The following is a 16,655-nucleotide window of genomic DNA, read 5'->3' on the forward strand; positions in this document are numbered from 1 at the left end:
TGTGCCTGACATGGAATCAAACCAGCGACCTTTCAGTTTGTGGGATATTGCTCAACCCACCGAGTCACACAAATCAGGGCTATAGAAAAGTTCTTGATGTGTACATATTGATCTAGTGTACAGACACTGCTAAACTCACCTATTACCGTTTTGTGTTTTCTAGGTAGACAATCACATCATCACAAATAATGGCAGTTTGGCCTCTTCCCTTCCGATTTTTAAACCTTTTGTTTGCTTTTAATTTCTTATTGCATTAATTGTAACCGCTAGTATATTGTTGAAGAGTATATTGATTCATTTCTGGGGTGTATCTTTCAAGATAGGTCAAGGTATGTTGCAGTAACAGACAACCCCAAAACCTAGTGGCTTAACACAATGAAAGTTTGTTTCTTACTTACACTTCATGTCCAAGACAAGCCATGGAGTAGGGACAAGTCCTTTATTGTTGTTTCTCAGTCCTTTATTGTTGTGACTCACACAGATGTAAGCTCCATGCCTCCGTGGACATGGGCTTCTATGAAAACAATGGCAGAAGGAAGGGGCTAGTGAATTATGGGCTGGTTTTTGGAGCTTCTATCTTGAATTAATTCATGTTCTGCCCACTAGAATTTCAAAGCAAGTTCCATGGCCAAGCCTAACTTCAAAAGCTGGTAGAGAAGTGTGATCCTACCATATGCCAGAAGGACACCAGGACCATGGGAACGCTTCTAATGCTCCACCATTCCGTATGAAGTAAGGTACATTACGTATACTTCGAGTTTCTACTACATAACCCTTTATCAAGTTAAGAAGTAAATTCATGAGTTTGTTTAGGTGTTGTTCTTTATTTTTAATTCTCACCTAGGGATATGTTTGTTGATTTGAGAGACATCCATCTGTTGCTGCCCTGATGGAACCCCCGCTGGGGATGGAACCTGCAACATTGTGATGTATAGGGCAATGCTCCAACCCTGAGCCACCAGGCCAGCGCTGGGTTTGTTTAGATTTTGCTAAGTAAAGAGTTTGTCGGTATCGTGTATGAGTGTTACACTTTATCAAATGATTTTATGTCCTGTGATGCGCAGATATTATTTTTCTCCCTTAATTGGTTGTAGCACTTACACGCGCTTTTCTACCCACAACATTCTCCTCGGACTGCCCTCTCCAAATACTTTTCTTGGTTAGTGTCTTCTCATTATTCAGAGCTCATTCATTCATTCAGCAAATATTTATTGAACAATATTGTGCACCAGAGGCTCTTCTCGGACTTGGGACACTCCCGCGATCAAAGTAGATAAGCGCCCAGACCCCCGCCGCTCCCAGTCCGGGCCCCTTCCCCAGGGCTCTGCGCCGCAGCCGCTGCGACTTTAAGGGCCGGCAGAAGCCGAGCTGGGCGCTGATTGGTGGTTTATTCTAACAGAGGATGAGCTCATCTGCAGCCAATGGCCGGCTGCACCGGGCCAGAAGCCTGCACCTGGCTGGAGGGCGCAGAGCCGAGGGCCTCGGCCGCACGGTGCCCCGCGGAGGGGAAGAGTGAGAGGTGGCACCTTGGCCTCGCCGACCGACGGCGCTCTGGTTCGGGCAGGTACGGTGTTTGCCCTGCTCCTCACCATCCCCGCCCCAGGCGACGATGCTCCCTCCCCTCTGTCCCCTAGCCCACCTCCTCGGCCTGCCCCCCGCGGGGCGGTGCCCGTAGCATTCCGGGACTGACGGGCTGGACGCGCCGCTTTCCGTGTCCAGGTGCGGCCATGCAGCTCTGTCTGAAGCACCCGGCCCTGAAGTCAGGGCCTGACTTGAGCAGCCCAGCCCATCAGCCTTGCTACCCCCAAGACAAGCCTCGGGGCTGCATGTCCCCCGGTGGTGTGGCTGGACTAAATTCCTCCCTCCACCTCCAGCCCCATCCTGGCCAGGGGACAGCTCCCCGCTGACCCCGGGATGTTGGTTTCCCTTCCCGCCCCACTCCCATCCTGTTCTCTCTTCCCGTCCTCTGCAGGGGCAGATGTGGCCCGGGGGTGGAAGTTCGGCCCTGCCACTTCCCCGTGGGGCTTGAGAGAGCGAAGGTGCCCGTGCAGTGAGGGGGCACGGGCCGATCTGCTGGCTTCTCTCTGAGCCCTTTCGCCTGCAGCAGCCACTTCTGGGTCCCTTTGGCCACCTGAGTCACACACAGCTCTAGGTCTTTGGAGGCCACGTGGCTGCCTGGCCTCAGAGACCGAGCCCCAAGGACAGAACCACCCTCTGCCGAGCTGCGGTGCACCTACCCTCCTTCCTCCAACTCCATGCAGAATCTGTCACTCGGTCCTTTCATTTGTCCACAGGCTTGAAGGGCCTGGCCTTGTGCCCAGCTCTCTGCTGGGCTCTGTGGGAGTCCTTGCTCCTGACTACACTGACCTCAGCGCTGAGGGAAACAAGGCAGGGGCGAGCCATCCATCCAGTTTGGAACCAAATCGTGAAGGATTGAGTGAAGTTCCTGCAGGAGGTGCAGGGCGGGGAGAATAGGCAGGATGGAGGGAGCAGTGTGAGGAGCGGCCCTGGAGCCCAGGGCTCCTGCCTCGGCCCCAGAGTGTGTGGCCACCGCATGTTCACGGTGTGCTAGATGCTGATTTGCTCTGTGCCTCATGAAGGCATCTCTGGATTGCGAATATCTGCAGCTCTCTCCGGTGCTCAACACATAGTAAGTACTCAAGAAATACTCGTTGAATTGAATTTGAATAGAAGGGAAGAGCCCCAAGCATGTTGTTATTCTATTACCACCACTTAGGAAAGAGCTGTCTTCGTGAAAGAACTTCATCCATGTTAGCTCTGATCCTCCAGCCCTTGGAGGTGAGGGTTAGTCTCTGAATATTGAGTGGAGGAAACCAGGGTGCAAATGGGGTATTGTTCCCAGGTGGGTCCTCGCTAATGCATCTGTTCATTCCCAGGTCGCAACTGCAGGGCAGCAGCCATGAGCCTGGTGGCCTGCGAGTGCCCGCCTGGCCCGGGACAGGAGCTGGAGCCCTGCTCACGAGCACAGTCCCAGGCCCGCGTGTACCTGGAGCAGATTCGCAACCGGGTGGCTCCGGGAGCACCTGATGTGACCAAGCACGACTACCTGGTGGATGCAGCCACACAGATCCGGCTGGCCCTGGAACGGGATGTCAGCGAGGACTACGAGGCAGCCTTCAACCACTACCAGAATGGCGTGGACGTTCTGCTACGAGGCATGCACGGTAAGGTCTGGGCTGGGCTGGGCTGAGCAGGGACAGGGCCATTGAGGAGGGGCCACCTTGGAGCTCGTCCCTTCCTCTGTCCATCAGTGCTGGGTGAAGGGCCTACAGAGCCTCCATGAGAGACAATACTAATAGCTAGTGTTTCCTGAGCTGTTCCTATACGCCAGGCACTGGCTTAAGGGCTCTACCTGTATTAACTCATTTGAGCCTCACAGTAATAGAAGATAGTATATGTGTTGTTTCATATTGTCCCAAGTATGTGAGAACTGTTTTTATTCCTATTTTCCAGATAAGGAAACTGAGGCACAGGGCAGTTACATAGCTTGCTTAAGTCTCCCAAGCTATCAAGTGGCAAAGCTGGGCTCCAGAGGCGGTGTGCTAAACCCACTCCACTGGCCTGGCCCCGGGGCTGGCCTGGGGCTCTGTCCTCCGGAGGTTTGCCTTTAATGGGGAGGAGACTGATGAGTTAATGATGGACAGTTACAGCCTAGGTATGACGAGCAATGAGGAGGAAGTGAAGGGAGGGAAACTGAGTCCAGGCCACGCCGGCCTAGGGGATTTTCTGGAAGTCCAACCTCTAATCTGAACACTGAAGAACAAGGCACACTGTCCAGCTGAAAGGACGGGCAGTGCTCCAGGGAGAGCAGCAAAGGCCTGGAGGGGAGAGGAGAGGCCCATTCAGGGGAAAGGAAGGCATTTGCTGCCCTGGGGAGAGGCTAGCCCTGAGGTGGCCAGGCTTGGGGGAGGAGTCGAGTCCGGCTCATGCTTCCTGCCCTCAATGCCTGAGCCTGACAGACCCCTCAGGCCTGTCTCAAGAGTTCCTTTGTCTTCCAGTCCTGGTGCCCACTCTGAGCATCAGAGATCAGCTTCTGTCTCCTCCTCTGAAATTGGACATGGAAGTCCCTACTCTGTCCCTTCCCAGGGCGTGATGACTACCAGCGAGGTGGTGCGTCCCACCTGCAAAGTGCTGTTGGCGAGCAGACCGCAGCTCCCAGCCTCCCCTGTCATCTTCCTCCCTCCCAGCCCACTGGTCTTCACCCAGAGGAGGGGCTCGGGAGCAGATGTGGGGTCAGAATCTGCTCGCTGCCTCGGAAATAGGCACTCTGTCCTGCGGAGGGCAGAGGGCAGGCAGTGGCGGCTGGAACCCCAGCCCTGCAAGGCCAGAGTGGGGGTGGGGCCTGGTGACCCCCTTCCCTCCACAGTTGACCCCAACAAGGAGCGACGTGAGGCTGTAAAGCTGAAAATTACCAAGTACCTGCGGCGGGCAGAGGAGATCTTCAACTGCCACCTGCAGAGGACCCTGGGCAGCGGAGCCAGCCCTGGCGCGGTGAGGTGGCCCCTCCCAGAGGGCTCTGGGGGGAGGGAGCTGAGCCCCCCACCCACCTCAACAGGCCAGCGGGCTAAGTCCTCACATTCTGGGCTGTGGGGCAGGGCCAGCAGGGGCCAGGGCTGACCCTCCTCCTTTTGGCTTCCTCTCTCTCCCACAACCTCCATAGTTCATTCATTTTCAAACACTTAGTGAATCATCTGCAGTCCAGTCTCACCCACTCACAGAGTACACACTCATATCTCCCCACGCACAGCTCATACACAAGCTCGCATGTGTGCAAACTCCAGGGCCCCCAGATCTGTGTTTGAACAGGCCTCAGTGAGTATTTGGAGCAGACACAAATACCCCGTGTGCACATACACACGTGTGTCCATTATGTGCACAAATGCTCTCCCCATAGGGCTTTCCCTAACCCAGAGGGCACTCGGAGGGGTTTGAAAATACATGTGTGCTTCTCACACCCACAGGCCGCACAGACATGCACGCGCACCCCTCCTGGGCTCACCGCGTATTGTAAAGCGGGTGCCTGGGCCCCATCCCTTGGTCTTCAAGGCATGTTCCCTGGAATCCACGTGTTCCCAGGTTATTTCCCCTCCTCTGGGAACATCTGCCTCTTATAGAAGGAACCTTCGCGAGGTGGTTTCTGAAGCCTTAGGAGCTCCCTGAGCCTTGGCGAAGGGCCAGGTCGGGGCTAAGTAAAAGAGGGTAGTGTGGCCGGCGTGGACCAGTGTGCCCCACCCCCCCACCCCCGCCCCGGGCAGGACTAGCTTCTCCGCTCAGCCTGTCCCTGTGAGATGAGGTTGGACTGCGCCCCATTCCTGCCTGCTCCCCAGCTGCCCCTGCCCCTGCCCCTGCCCCTGCCCAGTGAGAAGCAGTGGCTGAGGAGGGCTGGGCACTGAGGCTGCGTGGCTTGTCCCCCACCTCCGCAGGGTTTCAGCAGCCTGAGGCTCCGGCCCATCCGCACTCTGAGCTCTGCCCTGGAGCAGCTGAGGGGCTGCAGGGTGATCGGGGTCATCGAGAAGGTGAGTAAGCAGAGCCCACAGTGTGGGAGGAGATGGAGGGTGCGGTTGGGGGTGACGTGTGCGCAGAGAGAGCAGCTACCTGCAGTCCTTCGGGGGGGGGGCAGGGGAGGGGTCGGGGGTCCAGGGGAAGAGAGCAGCTGTGTCCAGGGGCTCCCCATCCCTCCCTGCCCCAGCACGCACGTCGGGTCCTGGAAAGGAAACCAGAAATGCAAGAGGCAGGCAGCCCCTGTCCACAGCCCTCCAGCTCAGACCCAGAAAAGTGCTCCCTCAGAGATTCAAGACAGATGCTACAGGAGAGGCTGTGCCCAGGGCGTCCTGCCGGCGCATGCTTCCCGGCTCGCTCCCACTTCCCACAGGCCCCTGCCCGCACTCCCTCTGCTCCGAGGGCTGCAGCCAAGAGTCTCCCGGCCAAGCATAGCCAGGAAGTCCCGATGGCGGGACGATGCTCATCTCCAGAGCCCTGCAGAGTGTCCGAACTGGCCCGTGTCTGTCCAGGCCCTTCGCAGCTGTGCCCTTTCTCTCCCGGCCCCACCCTCCTCCTGACCCCATCTGGGGCCCTTTCCCTTCGCTCAGGGCAGGCAGGAGGATAGGAAGTGACATCCCAGCCCGTATCTGGGACACTCGGAGTGGAGGAATCGGAAGGACAAACAGTTGGGTCAAATGAGACTGGAGCTGTCGATATAAGAAACGTCTAAACCTGTATGAATTTTTATGAGTTTATTTGAGCCACACTGACAGTTGCCAGGAAGCAAAATCTCAAAGCATTGAGAAAATGCTCTGAAAAGTGATAGTTTTACCACCTATTTTATATGCCAAAATTAAGAGAGAGGACATAAAGGTGTCACGTGAAATTCACTGGTGATGGATTAGGGAGGCAGGAGAAAGCAAAGCGGGGAAATCTCTGGGATTGGATACAAAGTAAAACAGGGACACATACTTGTTTTAAGTCAGAGGGTACAGAGTGATTCAGCAACACGGACAACACAGGGAGATGGTATCCAGGGACCAAGAGAGCAAGGAGGGCTTCCGTGGTCTCATGCTCTGGTCCAAGGCTGTGCGCTGAGGGGTCTGGAAAAGATTACTCTGGCATTTCAAAGGTATGTTATCTTTGATGCAAGAAGACAGTAAATAGGCTCGCTCACGGTAAAGACTGACCTTTGTCAAAGGAGCTACTGGCCTAGGATATGACTGCCTGCCGTGGCCTGCTTTTAGTTAGGAATTTTTACGTTCAGGCCCTCCTGTGTGGCTACTGTAGGTCTCTGAGTTTGAAGGCCCCACAAGACCGGCTTCCCCTGTCAGGTTTACTCTGCGGCCCCTTTTGGGTCTACAGAGCCCATATTCCGTTGTCCTCTGCCCTAACCAAGGGCTACCAGCGTATTCCCTAAAGCAGTTCTCTCTCAAGCGGGCTGTTTATTAGAACCACCTGGGGAGCTTCCTAACAATACAGATGCCTGGGCCCCACTCCAGGCCTTCTGAGCCAGGAATCTGTAACTCAAACACCGATGTGGGGAATTTGATGGGGCTGGAGGCCACAGGCAAAAGGAGGCCAGCGCGCGCTTCCCCGGGCGCCGGAGGAGGAAGTGCTGACTGGGCAGAGCACAGCAAGGCCAAGGGCGGGTCCTCTCGCCCCTCTGAGTGCCCCTTCCCTCACCTGTCAGTGGGGCGAGAGTCCTCCCCCCGCGGGGGATGTGGGAACTAAAATGAAATAATTTGGGGGGAAAGGCTTGGCACACACTAAAACGTTTGATGGCTCTAAATGCTGGTAACAAACGCCCATCGGGAGGCTCGCAGGCTTCCCATCCCCCAGCCTTGCTCCAGCTGCTGCTCCCGGGTTCCTGGAATGGGCCCCAGTCTGTCAGCAAGGCCCGGCCAGCTTCCATGTGCGCGGCCAGCCCTGCCTTCTCACTGACTAGGCCATGTGGCTGGGACAGGCTGGGGAGGTGACTGCCACCACCGTTTCCCCACATGGGATCCCACTGAAGGGGGAGGGTGTTGTGGCGAGAGGCGTTCCAGGTGAAATGTTTGGGAAATATTGAGTTAAAGTAACATTACTTGGTTGGTGTTGTTTTTTTAAATTATAGGAATTTTTGGAGCTTTTAGGATGCAGAAGTACACCTTGAATTTCCAAGAGGGGGCCTATGACAGAAGTCCCCTAGTTTGTACAGTCCCAGGACATGCATATGCAAAGCGTTTTCAGAATCCAGTATTCTGAGTCCTGTGCAAATGGAAAGCAGCCATTCTGTCTTGAAACCTGCCTATCCTTTTTCACCCTTTCTTGGGCATTCAATTTACCTACTCCACCTCCCTCCTGAGATCCTGCTTCCTTTTTCTGCGTCATTCCCAACCAATGAACACCACTTTCCCCAAATTAGGAGAGGTGTTAGGGATACTGGGCCCAGGTCCCAGCAGCTAGGCCTAGATGTGCGGTCACAGTGTCCCATTCCACAGCTCTGCCCAGGCAGATCCGGGCGGGAGGCCAGTGCCAGCCAGAGGTAGCGCAGATCAGGGAGGGACAGAGGCTGGCTCAGGAACGCCTGAGATGCGCCATTGTCAGGGGTAACTGGACCGGGAGAGGGTCTCTAGAGGCCGAAGAGGTACTGGCAGGCATAGGGGGTGGCAGGTAGCGGGTCAGGGACTAGGTGGGCAGCTGGCCAGATACCCAGGGGTCTGCTCTCAGGGAGCGTGGGGGCCTGGAGGCCTTGTCTGGGAACCAGACTCTGAGGCAAGGATGGGGAAGAAAAGGGTCCTCCAAGTCACTTCTTGGTTTTTTTGGCTCAGACACAAGTGTTGTTGCTTTGTTGTTTTTAATTACCAACATTCAAAAGTTGGCAGGTTTCACACAGAAGTCCAGATATCCTGGTCCTTCCGAAAAATCGAGAGGGCTGGAAATGCTGGCCAGCATTCCCTTGAAGCAGCAGGGAGCTGAGGCAGGGCTGCCTGCTTAACCGGGGCACCAGCCCTCTAGTTTGCTCCTGTGCCCGCCCTGCCCGCCTGGCTCACGGGCCCAGCCCTTGTGGACCTTGGATTTTGCAAACCAGAAACTTTGGGGCTTGTTTGCTCTGTGAGAGATACCTCGTAGGATTTTGATACTTTGGGCATTTTTAAAGAAAGGTTTAATGTGTTTCACCAAAGCTTTAATTATCCTCACCTCCCAAGAGCTCAGTGGGTCCTTTAAAAAAATTTTTTTTTCTTTTTTAAAAAGCTGAGAGCCGACACCCAGAACTGTCTTCTGCCATCCTAAGAGCAGTACTCACCTAACTTTCGTAAGGCACATTCTTGTTTGCAAAGCTGTTGCATTAAACCTCTTCAGTGATCCCAAGGAGAAAAGCATTACACTGTGTAGTCCAATATGGTAGTTGCTAGCCACATATGACTATTTTACTGAAAATTAATTAAAATTAAGCATTATGTTTCTCAGCTGCACCAGCCACATTTCAAGGGCTTGACAGCCACACATAGCTACTGGCTTCCATATTGGACGGCGCAGATATATTTTTCCTTCATGGTTTCAAAAAGTGCTGTTGGGCAGTGCTGAATTTTAATAATTGTCTTACAGCAAATGAAAGCGAGGTTCATAGAGATCACGTGGCTAGCTCGTGCTCTGTCCCCCATAGCAACGAGCAAAAAAGGAAGGGGATTTTTTTTGTTTGCTTGGGAAAATGCCTGCCCTTTTCAGATATCTTGAAAGAGGAAGAAATGTAAAACAGAAAAAAATAAATTCCCCTCCCTCCTACCTAACTCCAAGATAATTACTGCTAATGTTTTGGTTTAATTCTTTCTAGATAGATAAGTTTTAACCTACCTGCAAAGGTTAACCCACTTGTTTCAATGTACTGGTTATTAACTGATACTTCTCACTTCCCCAATCTTCCCTGCCAGTTTTGGACTCTCAATAACAGGGCCTTGCCCAGGGTGAAGTGATAGGGGATCCCATTTGGCAAGGGACAGTGGGGAATTATGCGGGTGTCAGGACTCGTGGGAAACTCGGTTCTCCTAAAGGACCCCAGAGTTTTCTTTTCCAAGCATCGTCCGGATTTGGGGAAGGAGCTGGGGCCTGGCTGGCTTGTCTCTGGCTGTTGGAGGAGAGACCCCTGGTGGCCGGAAGGAACCCCTCACTCCTGCTGCAGGAAGGGCCGCCCCCTCCCTCCCCTCCCCACCTGGTCCTCTGCCTTCAGTGCGCTGACGATGGGCCACTGAGGCCCAGAGGGGAAGGCACGCACTGGATCAGTCTGCCTGCATTCAAACCCCGGCTGTACCGCTTTTTAGGAGTGGGACCGACCATAGGCAACATAAGTTCTCTGAACTTCAATTTCTTCATCGGTGAAGTGGGTCCCCAATAATACTCACCTAGTAGGTGGGACTAAAATCTACAATAATAATCTATATAAAGCATTTAGCACAGATCAAGGGCCCTCTAGCCAGTGTGAGTTTTTGTCATCATCACCGCCACCATCATCACTACAGATTAGCGAGGGCACGCGCTGTGTCAGGGACGGGCCGCTGCTCTCCTTGCACTGTCTGCTTTAACAGAGTCCTCCTGATGACCTCCCGGCAGGGGACCTCCATCGCAGACCGCATGTCTTGGCAAATGTGATAACTGGCACTCGAGGCCTTTACATTCACAAAGGGCTCTCCCATTTATGGCCTCAGCAAACTGGTGATGGGGGTGGGGCATTGGTCATTACTCTTTGGTAGATGAGAAAAATCACTTCACTCGCCCAAGGTCCAACCCCCCTCCCGACCCTGGGCTGCAGGCTTCATCGATTTTTCTCCTGAAAAATCAAGAGGTCTGGAAATGCTGGCTCATACTCCCTTGAAGCAGCAGGGAGTAGAAGGGGTGCTGCCTGCTTTAGTGGTTTGCTCCTGTCCCCGCCCTGCCCACGTGGTAGGCCTGGCCTAGGTCCCTACCCACCACCACAGGGATTGTTTGCAGGGCAGGCATTTGCCAAGTGGTGCTCCCCGCCCCACCGCCCTCACCCCGCACACCCCACATCTGGGCCGAGTTTTCCACTTTCCTGCCTTGATGTGCTCAGCGTGCCCTCTCCTGCGGCTGGAGCCTTCCTCAAGATGAGTCAAGGGCCCAGCTTCATAAAGGCTCCCCCGCTCCCCCCGCGATTGGCAGACCCCTGCCTCTGACCAAAACCAGCAGCAGAGAGAGCGGCTGCTCTCCAAGGACAGCCTCCTGGGAAGGGCTGCTCAAAAGAAGGAGGGGTGGCAGGGGAGAGACCTGTGGCAGCCCTCCGAGCCCGGCACTCTGGGTATGGCCAGCCCGGGGCTGGCTTGGGGCCACACTCTCCCAGCCTCGGCGTCCTCACCTGTAAAATGAAAGATCAGAGCAGGGAACAAGCTCTGAGGTCGTTTCCATGTGTGACACCCTGAGACCCAGTAGGGCAGACCACTCACCGTGTGTGTGTGTGTGTGTGTGTGTGTGTGTGTGTGTGACGTTCCTGTGCTGTGCGGTGCTTTGGAAATAGAGCTCGACGGCGGTTCCGGCCCTCCTGGAGCTCCCAGTGCAGTGCGGGGACAGGCAATTAGTCACAGTGGGATAAGGTTCCCCTAAGGAGAGCCTAGACAGCCCTGGAGACAAATGAAGGACCCCAGCCCAACCTGAGGGCTGGGAAGGCTTCCTGGAGGAGGTGGCCCATGAGCTTAGACCTGCAGGTTTAAGAGGGGTGGACGAGCAGAACAGGGTCGATGTCAGTTTCAGGGCCTGCCCTTCCTGCCCTGCCCCTGGGGTGAGTTGGCCTCCGTGGAGGAAACGGGCTGGGGCTAGGGCCCCGGAGCCCCGGAAAGCAGCGTGTGCCTTGACCAGTGCCTCCTGGACCTTGACAGGTGCAGCTGGTCCAGGACCCAGCGACCGGAGGGACCTTCGTAGTGAAGGCAGGTGCCGCCCAGCCCTCTGCCATTCTGCGTTCCCCTTGGGACTTTCTCAGAGCCCTGGGGAACTCCTACCCTTTGGGGAACCCCCTACCCAGAACCTGTATCTAAAGCCCATGGTCCCTCCAAACCCAAAAGCCACTTGTTTTGCCCCTGAGCATGTGCCCGGCCTCCCAGACACACCCACGCTTACCCTGCCTCCTCGGCCTGGGATGTGGAGGACCTGGGTGCCGTGGTGGAGACAGAGGTGAGGGCCAGGGCGGCGACTGGGGGGAGGCAGTGGCTCCTCAGGGGGGGCTCCCACCGCTCATACGGTTGCCCCTGAAGCTGGGGCTCTGTCTTCCCTTAATGGAGCCACCTCTGCCCTGCCCCCTCCTCAGAGCCTGTCCCGGTGTCACCTGGCAAGCCGGGAGCGGCTGACCATCATCCCACACGGCGTCCCCTACATGACCAAGCTGCTGCGGTACTTCGTGAGCGAGGACTCCATCTTCCTGCACCTGGAGCATGTGCAAGGTGAGGGGGCCTTTGGGCTGTTGTCCTCTTTCGCCCCTTAAAATGCCAACACCTAGGGAGGGGGGTGACTTGCACCAGATGTGGAGGACAGAGCAGGGGACCCAGCCGTGCTGGAGGGTGATGGCAGGGTAGGCTGTTGCGGGCCTCCATGTGGTGCCGAGGGGGCAGGGGGCGTCCCCGGGAGGCTGCTCGCGCCCTGGGCTGGTGAGAGGGCCTTTATGCAGAGGTCCCCTTTGTCACCATTTCCTCCAGTCTTGGCTCTTTTCATTTTCCCAGTCTGTGCCCATCCCTCAGAGTGGCCCTGTGGGATGGAGGCTGTGAAACTAAGGACAGGATATTTATTGATCACCTATTATGGTGAGGAGTTTTTTTTGACGAAGTACATCCTTGGTCATGACTCATACTCATCACAGGTCCAGGCCTGGCCTTCTTTTCTTTTACTTAAATTTCGTTATACTGTTCTCCCTTAACATTTTTTAAAAAACATCGATAAAATATATTGCACACTGGTAAAACCATACCCAAACCAAGGGCGTTAATGATACTTTCCATCTCCTTGGGGGGTAAGTGCCTGTTTTGTGCCAGGTCGGGAGGCTGGGCCCTCTCTGAGTGAGTGAGAGGAAAGGAGAAGCATCCTTGATTAAGGCCCAGGGAGGAGGGAGCGGAGGTGAGGGCCCGGAAGGCAGAGGGGCTGCCGCAGTGGGACCGGGGCCTGGTGTCCACGCTCTTCTTCTCCCCTGTCCCCATGCCTGCCTCACCCTCTGCACGGCCCAGGAGGCACGCTCTGGTCCCACCTGCTCTCCCAGGCACGCCCCCACAAGCCTGGGCTCAGGTCCGACTCCGGCCTGGAGAGGATGAAGGCTCAGCTCAACCCCCACCTCGGCCTCCGGACCCCAACGTTGCTGCCCCCGGGCCACAGCCGTCTGCAGGACGGAGTCCCCCTGGGGCCTCCCTGGACTTGTGAGAGCCTTCCCCCAGGCAGGGAGGCCCCATCCATCACAGCCCGGAGAGGGGCTGAAGGGGAACCCTCAGCCAGGACTAGCACCTCCTGCTCCTTGGACCTTCTGAAGGCCCCCAGCGGCCGCCTGCACTCCCAGTCCCGGCGAGGACCTGGCCAGAACTCAGACATGGGGTCCCCTTGGGGGCTCCCTTGGGTTCGTGAGGGGGCTGGCCGGGTGCTGGGGGGCTGTGGCCGCGGGAGAGGCCAGAGTCGCCCCTCAGTGGACAAGGCCAGCCTGGGGCCCGGCAGGGGCGCCTGGAGTGTGAGGGAAGAGCAGGTCAAGCAGTGGGCGGCTGAGATGCTGGTGGCACTGGAGGCGCTGCACGAGCAGGGGGTGCTGTGCCGGGACCTCAATCCCCGGAACCTGCTCCTGGACCAGGCAGGTAGGTACCCAGGCCTGGGCGGAGGGGAGCAGGCTGCCCTCTCCTATCCCACCCCTCAGGTGGGGGCCCCAAAGCCGCAAGACAGGGAGGGAGAGCTCCCCAAAGTCAAGGGCATGGCAGAGGTTATCTGCTCCTTCCCCTCCTCCCCCCAGCCTTTCACACAGGACTCTGCCCAGACACCCAGTCTGAGTGGGATACAAGCCCACTTGTCCCCATGAGTCCAGGGCAGCAGCTCCTCCAAATACCCAGGTGTCTTTGGGCCGCAGGGCTCCGTGCCCCTAGTGAGGCTGTGCTTAGGGAGGCCCGTGGCCCCTGCCTTGTGCCAGCGGGGGGGGCGGGGGGGCGGTCCTGGAGTCCCCTCCCCAATGCCAGCTGCTCAACAATGACCAGCCGCAATTTTTGTCCCCGCTCAATCCCCCGCTGTGCACACTGGATGAGAAGGTCACATCCGGCTCACGTACTTTGGCCAGTGGTCTGAGGTGGAGCCCCAGTGCTGCAGGGAGGCTTTGGACAACCTCTACAGTGCCCCAGGCAAGGAGGGCGGGCCGGCCAGGGCCCTAGGCCTCGGGGCCTCTGTGTGGGGTGAGCTGGGCGTGGGGCTGAGGATGGCAGAGGGGATGGGCTGCGTCTGGGTGCAGTGAGTAGAGGGGAGACCTGTCCTCTCGGCTACGGTTGGGACATTTGTGTTCTTGCTCCCCCAGAGGTGGGTGGGATTTCGGAGCTAACTGACGCCTGTGACTGGTGGAGCTTCGGGTCCCTGCTGTATGAATTGTTGACTGGAACGGTGAGTAGCCGGGCAGGGCATGGGGCCCTGGTGGGTGTCACTGAGTGCAGGGTGGCCTGGGCTTGTCAGTCCAACCACCAGCCAACAACCAGTTGGTGTCAGGGCTGAGGCTGCCTGGTTCTCTAAAACCTGGCCATGGGGCTACATGTCCTGCCGGCACGGCTGCCCCCTCCCCAGCTGACCCCCACAGGCCACTAGAGACACAGGGAGCCACTGCCACCCAGGCCGTGAACGCACTGGGTGTCCCCGCCGTACTAGCAGCTATAGCTAGCGAGACAGTCAGCGTCAGCGTAAGTGGATGAGAGCCGAGTTGAGAGGATCAGGGAAGGTTTCTGGGGGCGGAACTGGACACAGCCCTTCTTCCCCGAAAGGCGGCTGGATCATCCCCTCGGCCTTCTCTCCCCGCTGCTCGCTTCCCATTCCCACAGCCTTCTGGGCTGTAACCCCCAGACTCTGGCTGGAGAGCAGGAGAGAGGGCTTCCCTGGTCCAGGCCAGCAGCTGTCCTGTCCAGCCTGGATCAGCCAAGAGCTGAGTTTCCCCAGCGGACACCCTTGCTGAGGATGGCGGCCCCTGCGCTCTGTCCGGCCGCGATGAGCTCAGCGCTGCACCTGGCACTGGTTAGGTCAGACAGCGAGGGGAAGGCCATGCTGCATTTCAGCAGGAAATGGCCGGAGGGGGCACAGTGTGACCTGAAGGCCAGGTCTCACCAGTCCTCCATGGCTCCCTCCTGCTTTTGTCCGCTAGCCCAGGGCCTTGGAGAGCCCTGGCTGCCGAGGGCTCTCTCCTCTCAGTCCCCCACCACCTCGCTAGCCTGGGGCTTCTGACCTTTCTCCTGGCGGCTTCTTGCGGCTCATCCTGACCTCCAGGCAGACCTCCCTGTTTCCCGAAGCTGCACCCTTCTGGAGTGCAGAGAGGTCCTGCCCACAGCCCTGGTCTGGCCCTGGCGGTAGCGTGACATGGCCTGCTGCCAAATGAGTAGCCCATGGAGGTTTTTTTTTTTCCTATAAGGAGACAAGTTCCAATACTCTTCCTGAAGTGCCTGCCCCTGCTTGCGATCCCAGAGCAATGCTGCCGGCAAGCTTGGAGCCAGAGGGACCTGGGTTCAAACCCTGATAGCGGCATCAGTCCCTTTACCTCTCTCAGCAGGCTTCTTGTCTTTACAATGCAGATGCTTGTATTTACTCTGAGGGTTGTTGTGCGAGCCCAGAGAAGGGCTGGCAGGCCCCTAGCTCGGTCCGGCATACCGGAGAGCCAAAGCAGCAGGCAGCGGCGGGCCTCGGCATCATCGCCCCGGGGAATGTGACACCAGAAAAGTAAAATCCTGGCTGCCACTGGAGTGTGCAGGCTGTCCTGGAGTTGCCTCCTCAGGGGTCCCTCCCTGTGTCTTCCCAGGCCCTGTCCCAGAGCCACCCCTCAGGAATCCAGCCCCACACCCAGCTCCAGCTGCCGGAGTGGCTCAGTCGCGCAGCAGCCTCCCTGCTGACTGAGGTGAGTCCAGCAGCCGTGGCCTGAGGGTGGGCACCGGGAGGGCAGAGGCCTGCGTGTGCACAAGTGTGCTGCTACTAGATGGCGGATGGAGGTACAGGAGGTTACAGACTTCTCTGTGTTGGTCGCCAAACACTGACATTCCCTAGGATAACACTGGGGTTTCTGTGGCGGGGCTGGCGGGCGTGGACAACCCCCCCTCCCCCAGGTGCGGTGCAGAGTCCCCCGAGGGCAGCCCGTGCCTCAGCGGTGGGGCTGGGAAGGCCGGCCAGGCGCTGACTGGGCCTTTCTCCGCAGCTGCTGCAGTTTGATCCCAGCCGGCGCCTGGGCACTGGGGGCAGCGGCGTCAACAGACTCAAGTCCCACCCCTTTTTCAGTACCATCCAGTGGAGCAAACTGGTGGGGTAAGAGGGAGCGGAGCGGGCGACGGAGGCGGCCGGACTGGTCTGGATCCCCTCTCTTCGCCTGCCACCCAGAGCTGGCCCCTCTAACCAGCAGCCCTCGGCAAAGCCTGCAGGCCCGCTGCCTTTCCTGCTCTGCCCCCTCCCTTGGGCCTCCTAAGTAGTCATTGCCACGGCCCAGGAGGGGCCTGGGGCCTCCCAGCCAGCTCTTGGAGAAACCCCTTCTAGCCATTGCTGAGGGGGAGGGACAGGACAGATCTCTCACCCTGCTGGGCAGCATGGACCCCTCCACCCATCCACCCTCCGGCCCTCAGTCAACAGCAACCTGTTGGGTGCACACTCTGAACCTCGAATGCAGACCTACCCCCGTTAAAGGGTGGTGCCTTCTGTCACATTAGCTCTGGACCACTGACCACCTGCTGAGCCGACCTCAAGGTTTTGCGAATCGCTACCGGCCACGTTGTGCCCCACTGGGACATCTCTGGAGACGAACCTCAGGGTACTGGTCCACTGGCTTCGTGGACTCAAACCAGGGCTGCCCTGGCTGGTATCTCAGCCGTGTAACTGCTGGGCCTCTTCTCCCAGAGGCCCCTCCTGCAGGGGTGGGGCGGCGGGGAAGCAGCGCAGAGGTCTGCGGGGGCATGAGGTAGGGCACCGGGCGACCCTCCCCCTCT

At 57.5% G+C, this 16,655-nt stretch overlaps 1 protein-coding gene across 1 annotated transcript; it reads left to right on the top strand.

The window, feature by feature from the left end:
- The first annotated feature begins 2,897 nt into the window (after window positions 1-2,897).
- On the top strand, window positions 2,898-16,599 carry RPS6KL1 (ribosomal protein S6 kinase like 1). The gene is made up of 10 exons (XM_054567000.1): window positions 2,898-3,185; window positions 4,388-4,512; window positions 5,445-5,537; window positions 11,370-11,417; window positions 11,795-11,927; window positions 12,702-13,310; window positions 13,752-13,892; window positions 14,012-14,094; window positions 15,488-15,583; window positions 15,878-16,599. The coding sequence occupies exons 1-10, from the start codon at window positions 2,921-2,923 to the stop codon at window positions 15,986-15,988; spliced, it is 1,704 nt and encodes a 567-aa protein (XP_054422975.1). The 5' UTR covers window positions 2,898-2,920; the 3' UTR covers window positions 15,989-16,599.
- Window positions 16,600-16,655: the final 56 nt, after the last annotated feature.

This window comes from Pteronotus mesoamericanus, unplaced genomic scaffold (genome assembly GCF_021234165.1).
Source record: "Pteronotus mesoamericanus isolate MK-2021 breed Mesoamerican mustached bat unplaced genomic scaffold, CSHL_Meso_final contig_182, whole genome shotgun sequence".
In the NCBI taxonomy this organism is placed as follows: Eukaryota; Metazoa; Chordata; class Mammalia; order Chiroptera; family Mormoopidae; genus Pteronotus; species Pteronotus mesoamericanus.

What these genes read in the sequence shown, in the direction of transcription:
- RPS6KL1 (XM_054567000.1), top strand. Translation starts at nt 2,921, where the DNA reads ATGAGCCTGGTGGCCTGCGAGTGCCCGCCTGGCCCGGGACAGGAGCTG. An exon ending in GCGGAGCCAGCCCTGGCGCG is followed by an intron (nt 4,513 to 5,444) that starts GTGAGGTGGCCC and finishes CCACCTCCGCAG; the next exon opens with GGTTTCAGCAGCCTGAGGCT. An exon ending in CAGCCTCCCTGCTGACTGAG is followed by an intron (nt 15,584 to 15,877) that starts GTGAGTCCAGCA and finishes CTTTCTCCGCAG; the next exon opens with CTGCTGCAGTTTGATCCCAG.